The sequence below is a fragment of the Camarhynchus parvulus genome, unplaced genomic scaffold, assembly GCF_901933205.1.
Source record: "Camarhynchus parvulus unplaced genomic scaffold, STF_HiC, whole genome shotgun sequence".
Lineage (NCBI taxonomy): Eukaryota > Metazoa > Chordata > Aves > Passeriformes > Thraupidae > Camarhynchus > Camarhynchus parvulus.
In genome coordinates, this window is record NW_022148703.1 from 1 (window position 1) to 8,000 (window position 8,000).

Genomic DNA, 8,000 nt, shown 5'->3' on the forward strand with positions numbered 1-8,000 from the left:
CACGGGACCCCCGGTAATTAACGCTAATTAACCGCTAATTAACGCTAATTAACCCTGAGACCCCTCCCCAAATCCCCCCCGAGCACAACCGGACCATCGCCCACGGGACCCCCGGTAATTAAACGCTAATTAACGCTAATTAACGCTAATTAACCCTGAGAGACCCTCCCCAAATCCCCCCCGAGCACAACCGGACCATCGCCCACGGGACCCCCGGTAATTAACGCTAATTAATGCTAATCAACGCTAATTAACCCTGAGACCCCTCCCCAAATCCCCCGAGCACAACTGGACCATCCCACATGGGACCCCGGCACGGGCACATAACGCTATTAACGCTATTACCTGAGACCTCCAAATTAACCCAGAGACCCCTCCCCAAATTAACCCTGAGACCCCTTCCCCACCCAGGGACCCTTCCCCTTTTTTGGGGGGGGGGTGGGGGAAGGGATTTGCGCCCCTCCCCCTCATTTTCTGCCCCTCCCCCCTCATTTTCTGCCCCTCCCCCCCCACAGGTTCCAGCCCGGGACCCCCCCCCAGCCCGGGGGGAGGGGACAGCGGAGGTGGGGGAGGGGACGCCAGTGTCCCCAATGTCCCCAATAAGGGGCGGCCCCTCCCCCCCCCCGGGGTGTCCCCCCGCCGGCCCCCCCCGGGCAGCTCCGGACGGCCCCTCCCCCCCCCGGGTGAGTGACAGCTCCGGGGGGGACACTGGGGACACCGGGGACATTGGGGACACTGGGGACATTGGGGACATTGGGGAATTGGGGACATGGGAATGGGGACACTGGGACATGGGGACATTGGGGGGACATTGGGGACATTGGGACATTGGGGGCTTGGGGACATTGGGGAGTGGAATGGGGAATGATGGGGAATTTGGGGACATTGGGGACATTGGGGGGATTGGGGACATTGGGGACATTGGGGAATGGGGAATTGGGGACATTTGGGGACATGGGGAGACTGGGGGTGAGGAGACATCGAGGGGCATTGGGGACATGGGGGCATTTGGGGACAGTGAGGGGTTGGGGACATTTTGGGGACATTGGGGATTTGGGGACATGGGGGACACGCGGGGACATTGGGGGATTTGGGGACATTGGGGGGACGAGGGATTGGGACACGGCGGTGCCCTGGGTGACACGGCGCTGTCCCCCCAGGCCAGGCGGCGCGGCCGTGCCTTCGACACAGACACCCGATTGGGGACGGGGACCCGAGGTGCCCGTGACGGGCGCTGTCCCCCAGGCGTGCCGCGCCGGCCCCCCCTGGGGCCCCGGCGCTGTCCCCGGCCGGGGCCGCGCGCCGGGGCCACCAACCCGCCCAGGGGACAGCGGAGATGGCAGCGGTGGCGGCGGCCAGGTCAGTGTCACCTCTGGGTCACCTCAGTGTCACCTCAGGGTCAGTGTCACCTCAGGGTCAGTGTCACCTCACAGGGCAGTGTCACCTCCTGTGTCACCTCAGTGTCACCTCCTGTGTCACCTCAGTGTCACCTCCTGGGTCACCTCAGTGTCACCCAGTGGGGACAGGGCCACCCCCGGCCAGGTCAGTGTCACCTCAGGGTCAGTGTCACCTCAGTGTCACCTCAGTGTCACCTCAGGGTCAGTGTCACCTCAGGGTCAGTGTCACCTCACAGGGCAGTGTCACCTCCTGGGTCACCTCAGTGTCACCTCAGTGTCACCTCAGTGTCACCTCAGTGTCACCTCCTGGGTCACCTCAGTGTCACCCAATGGGGACAGGGCCACCCCCGGCCAGGTCAGTGTCACCTCAGTGTCACCTCAGTGTCACCTCACAGGGCAGTGTCACCTCCTGTGTCACCTCAGTGTCACCTCAGGGTCAGTGTCACCTCTTGGGTCACCTCAGTGTCACCTCCTGTGTCATCTCAGTGTCACCTCAGGGTCAGTGTCACCTCACAGGGCAGTGTCACCTCACAGTGTCACCTCTTGGGTCAGTGTCACCCAATGGGGACAGGGCCACCCCCGGCCAGGTCAGTGTCACCTCAGTGTCACCTCAGTGTCACCTCAGTGTCACCTCACAGGGCAGTGTCACCTCCTGTGTCACCTCAGTGTCACCTCAGGGTCAGTGTCACCTCAGGGTCAGTGTCACCTCACAGGGCAGTGTCACCTCAGTGTCACCTCAGTGTCACCTCCTGTGTCACCTCAGGGTCACCTCAGGGTCAGTGTCACCTCCTGGGCCACCTCAGTGTCACCTCAGTGTCACCTCACAGGGCAGTGTCACCTCCTGTGTCACCTCAGTGTCACCTCAGGGTCAGTGTCACCTCTTGGGTCACCTCAGTGTCACCTCCTGTGTCATCTCAGTGTCACCTCTTGGGTCAGTGTCACCCAATGGGGACAGGGCCACCCCCGGCCAGGTCAGTGTCACCTCAGTGTCACCTCAGTGTCACCTCACAGGGCAGTGTCACCTCCTGTGTCACCTCAGTGTCACCTCAGTGTCACCTCACAGGGCAGTGTCGCCTCACAGTGTCACCTCTTGGGTCAGTGTCACCCAATGGGGACAGGGCCACCCCCGGCCAGGTCAGTGACACCTCAGGGTCAGTGTCACCTCAGTGTCACCTCCAGTGTCACCCAATGGGACAGGGCCACCCCCGGCCAGGTCAGTGTCACCTCAGTGTCACCTCAGTGTCACCTCAGGGTCACCTCACAGGGCAGTGTCACCTCAGTGTCACCTCAGTGTCACCTCAGTGTCATCTCCTGGGGACAGGGCCACCCCCGGCCAGGTCAGTGACACCTCAGGGTCAGTGTCACCTCAGTGTCACCTCCTGGGTCACCTCCCAGGTCAGTGTCACCTCAGTGTCACCCGATGGGGACAGGGCCACCCCCGGCCAGGTCAGTGTCACCTCCTGGGTCACCCAGTGGGACAGGGCCACCACCCCCCAGGGCAGTGTCACCTCAGTGTCACCTCCTGGGCTGGTGGCACTCCACAGGACAGCGCCGCCATCGAGTCCATTGTCACCTGCATGGTGGTGGCACCCACAGAGTGACGTCACCCTCAGTGTCACTGTCCCCTCATTGTCATTGTCCCCTCAGTGTCACTGTCCCCTCATTGTTACTGTCACCCTCAGTGTCACTGTCACCCTCGGTGTCACTGTCCCCTCGGTGTCACTGTCACCTCCATGGTGACATCTCCCTCGGTGTCACTGTCACTCCGGTGTCACTGTCACCCTCGGTGTCACTGTCACCTCCAGGGTGACGTCACCCTCGGTGTCATTGTCACCCCGGTGTCACTGTCACCCTCGGTGTCACTGTCCCCTCAGTGTCACTGTCACCTCCAGGGTGATGTCACCCTCGGTGTCATTGTCACCCCGGTGTCACTGTCACCTCCATGGTGACGTCACCCTCGGTGTCACTGTCACCCCAGTGCCACTGTCCCCTCGGTGTCACTGTCCCCTCAGTGTCATTGTCCCCTTGGTGTCACTGTCCCCTTGGTGTCACTGTCCCCTCAGTGTCATTGTCCCCTCAGTGTCACTGTCCCCTCGGTGTCACTGTCCCCTCGGTGTCACTGTCATCCCGGTGTCACTGTCCCCTTGGTGTCACTGTCCCCTCAGTGTCACTGTCCCCTCGGTGTCACTGTCACCTCCATGGTGACGTCACCCTCAGTGTCACTGTCACCCCAGTGCCACTGTCCCCTCGGTGTCACTGTCCCCTCAGTGTCACTGTCACCCTCGGTGTCACTGTCACCCCGGTGTCACTGTCCCCTCGGTGTCACTGTCCCCTCAGTGTCACTGTCACCTCCATGGTGTCACGGTCACCCCGGTGTCACTGTCCCCTCGGTGTCATTGTCACCCCGGTGTCACTGTCACTCTGGTGTCACTGTCACCCCAGTGTCACTGTCCCCTTGGTGTCACTGTCCCCTCGGTGTCACTGTCATCCCGGTGTCACTGTCCCCTTGGTGTCACTGTCCCCTCAGTGTCACTGTCACCTCAGTGTCACTGTCACCTCAGTGTCACTGTCACCCTCGGTGTCACTGTCCCCTCAGTGTCACTGTCACTCCGGTGTCACTGTCACCCCGGTATCACTGTCACCCCAGTGTCACTGTCCCCTCGGTGTCACTGTCACTCCGGTGTCACTGTCACCCTCGGTGTCACTGTCACCCCAGTGTCACTGTCCCCTCAGTGTCACTGTCACTCTCAGTGTCACTGTCCCCTCAGTGTCACTGTCACCCTCGGTGTCACTGTCCCCTCGGTGTCACTGTCCCCTCAGTGTCACTGTCCCCTCAGTGTCACTGTCCCCTCGGTGTCACTGTCACCCTCGGTGTCATTGTCACCTCCATGGTGACGTCACCCTCGGTGTCATTGTCACTCTCAGTGTCACTGTCCCCTCGGTGTCACTGTCACCTCCCTCAGTGTCACTGTCCCCTCGGTGTCACTGTCCCCTCGGTGTCACTGTCACCTCGGTGTCATTGTCACCCTTGGTGTCATTGTCACTCTCAGTGTCACTGTCACTCTCAGTGTCATTGTCACCTCGGTGTCACTGTCACCTCCATGACGTCACCCAACGGGGCGGTGTCATTGTCACCCGGTGTCACTGTCACCCACGGGCGGTGTCACTGTCCCCTCAGTGTCACTGTCCCCTCGGTGTCACTGTCACCTCGGTGGCACTGTCCCCTCGGTGTCACTGTCACCTCCATGGTGACATCTCACTCGGTGTCACTGTCCCCTCGGTGTCACTGTCACCTCCATTGTCCAGTGTCACTGCCCCACATTGTCAGAGTGCACCCCGGGACACGTACATGATTTGGGGACATTGTCACATTGTCACGCCCGGGGTCATTGTCACCTGCCTGGTGACTCCCAGGGCGCACAGGTCACCCTGGACATTGTCACATTGTCACCGCCCTGGGGACACCACAGGCCCTTGGGACACAACCCCTGGAGGCCAGGTCAGTGTCACCTCCCCTTTGGGGACATTGTCACCCTTGGGTCAGTGTCACCTCCCCTTTGGGGACATTGTCACCCTGGGACAGTGTCACCTCCCCTTTGGGGACATGTGTCACCTCTTGGGGTCATTGTCACAGTGTCACCTCTCCTTTGGGGACATTGTCACAGTGTCACCTCCCCTTTGGGGACATTGTCACCCTTGGGTCAGTGTCACCTCCCCTTTGGGGACATTGTCACCTTGTCACCGCACCCCTGGGGACCTTGTGGCACAATGTCACCTTCAAGGCCCTGGGTCATTGTCACCCTTTGAGGCCATTGTCACCTTCCCCCCCATTGGACCCCTGGTCATTGTCACCCCCTGAGGACATTGTCACCCCAATGCACACCCCCGGATCATTGTCAGTCCACCCCCCATGGTCATTGTCACATTGTCACCCGCGGGGACCCATTGTCACATGTCCCCCATTGGGGACAGTGTCACCCTGTCACCTCCCTTTGGCGACCCCATTGTCACAGTGTCCACCCCCCTTTGGGGACATTGTCACCCCCCATTGTCACCGTCCTGGGGACATTGTCAACTGTCACCCCTCCCTTGCACCGGTGTCACCCGTTTGTCACCCCTTTGGGCACATGTACTGTCACCCCATTGGTCACTGTCACGTCCCCTTTAAGGCCACCCCACATTGTCACCCGCAGGGGACATCCTCTCATTGTCACCCCCTCATGGACATTGTCACCCCCCTTTGGGGACATTGTGCTGTCACCCCAAGGCACCCCCTCATTGTCACAGTGTCACCCCTCATTGTACTGCGCGACCCCCCATTGTCACCTCTGTTTGAGCTCATTGTCACCTGTCACCCCCTCATTGTCACTGTCACCCTCCATGTCACTGCGTCACCCCCCTCAGGGTCACTGTCACCCCCTCATTGGGACGTCTGTCACCCCATGCCACCCCATGGTCACTGTCACCCCCATTGTCACCCGCCCCCTATTGTCATTGTCACCCCTCATTGTCACTGTCACCGTCACCCCCAGGTCACCTGATGGGACAATGTCACCCATTCACCCCTCCGGGTCATTGTCACACCCCCCCCTTGTCGACCGCCATTGTCACCTGTCACCCCCCCATTGTCACCCCCCATTCCCTGACCCGTCATTGTCACCTATGACCGCCATTGTCACTGCCAGCCACCCCCCCTCATTGTCACCCCCACCTCATTGTCCCCTGCAGATGCCACCCCCATTGTCACCCCCTCATTGTCACCTGCAGGTGCCACCCCTCATTGTCACTGTCCCCCCTCATTGTCACCTGAAGGGGCCACCCCCCATTGTCACTGCCACCCCTCATTGTCCCCGCAGGTGCCACCCCCCATTGTCACTGCCACCCCTCATTGTCACCCCCTCATTGTCACTGTCACCCTCACTGTCCCCCACAGGTGCCACCCCGCTCGGCCGCTGTCCCCTCGAGGTGACACCAGCGAGGACGATGACGCCGCCGCCCCCGCTGCCACCGCCGCCTTGGGGACAGCGCGGGGACGTTACTTCGGCTACGCCCGCACCGTGGTGGCCCCGGCGATGGCGGCCCCGGGGGTGGCCCTGTCCCCCGCGTCCCCCGCGTCCTCGCTCCCCGCGTCCCCCGTGTCCCCGTGTCCCCGCATCCAGCAGCTGGACGGGGCCGACGATGGCGCCCGGGGGACAATGGGGACAGCGCCACCGCCGGGGCCACCGCCGGGGCCGCCCAATGCCGAGGGGCTGCCACCGGACATCGTGGAGTTCGTGCTGCGTGGGGTCACTGGGGACACTGGGGACAGTGCCACCACCAACGGGGACACCAGTGCCACCACCAACGGGGACACGGCTGTCACCAACGGAGCCTGGCAGGGACAGCACCTTGGGGACATTGCCGAGAGCCACCACCTTGGAGATGTCACCAAGAGCCACCAGCTTGGGGACATCGGGCAGGGACATCACCCTGGAGATGTCACCAAGAGCCACCAGCCTGGGGACATCACCGAGAGCCACCACCTTGGGGACGTGTCCCAGGGCCACCACCATGTCAGGAACGCGCAGGGCCACCACCTTGGGGACATCGGTCAAGGCCACCAGCTTGGGGACATTGGACAGGGACAGCAGCTTGGGGACATCGGTCAAAGCCACCACCTTGGAGATGTCGCCAAGAGCCACCACCTTGGGGACATTGGTCAAGGCCATGGCTTTGGGGACATTGATCAAAGCCACCACCTTGGGGACATTGCTCAGGGCCACCAGCTTGGGGACATCAGCCAAGGCCACCACCTTGGGGACGTGTCCCAGGGCCACCACCATGTCAGGAACACGCAGGGCCACCAGCTTGGGGACATTGCCAAGAGCCACCAGCTTGGGGACATCGGTCGAAGCCACCACCCTGGGGACATTGGCCAAGGCCACCACCCTGGGGACATCAGCCAGGGCCACCAGCTTGGGGACATCTCTCAGGGCCACCCTCTGGGTGTCACCGCCCCCAACGGCCACGGGGACGCCTTGGGGACACCTTGGGGACATCCCAAGCGGCCGGGGGAGGGGACGGGGCCGGGGACGAAGAGGCCGCGGCTGGAACTGGACACGGGGGACAGCGGGTGAGGACACCGGGGACATCGGGGACATCTGGGGACACTGGGGACATTGAGGGGGGATTGGGGACATTGTGGACATTGAGGGGATTGGGGACATTTGGGGACATTGGGGACATTGGGGACATCTGGGGACATTGGGGGATTGGGGACATTCTGGGGACACCGGGGTTGATGGGGACTTTTGGGGACACTGGGGACGTGTGGGGACATTGGGGGGCTTGGGGACATTGAAGGGGTGAGGACACTGGGGACATTTGGGGACATCAGGGAGGTTGGGGACACTTGGGGCGTTGGGGACATTGGGGACATCGGGGGGTTGGGGACATTGGGGACATCGGGGGGTTGGGCACCTTTCGGGAGTGACACCCCCCTCTGTCATTGTCACCTGTCCGAGTGATGTTTCCTGTCACCTGTCCCTGTCACCTGTCCTGTCCCCATTGATGTCACCTGTCCCCATTGATGATGTCACCTGTCCCCATTGATGTCACCTGTCC

The 8,000-nt window shown here is 61.9% G+C and overlaps 1 protein-coding gene across 1 annotated transcript; it reads left to right on the forward strand.

Moving 5' to 3' along the window:
- Positions 1-1,291: 1,291 nt before the first annotated feature.
- Positions 1,292-7,513, forward strand: LOC115917050 (glutenin, high molecular weight subunit DX5-like). The gene is made up of 2 exons (XM_030970786.1): positions 1,292-1,359; positions 6,331-7,513. The coding sequence occupies exons 1-2, from the start codon at positions 1,337-1,339 to the stop codon at positions 7,511-7,513; spliced, it is 1,206 nt and encodes a 401-aa protein (XP_030826646.1). The 5' UTR covers positions 1,292-1,336.
- The last annotated feature ends 487 nt before the right edge of the window (positions 7,514-8,000 follow it).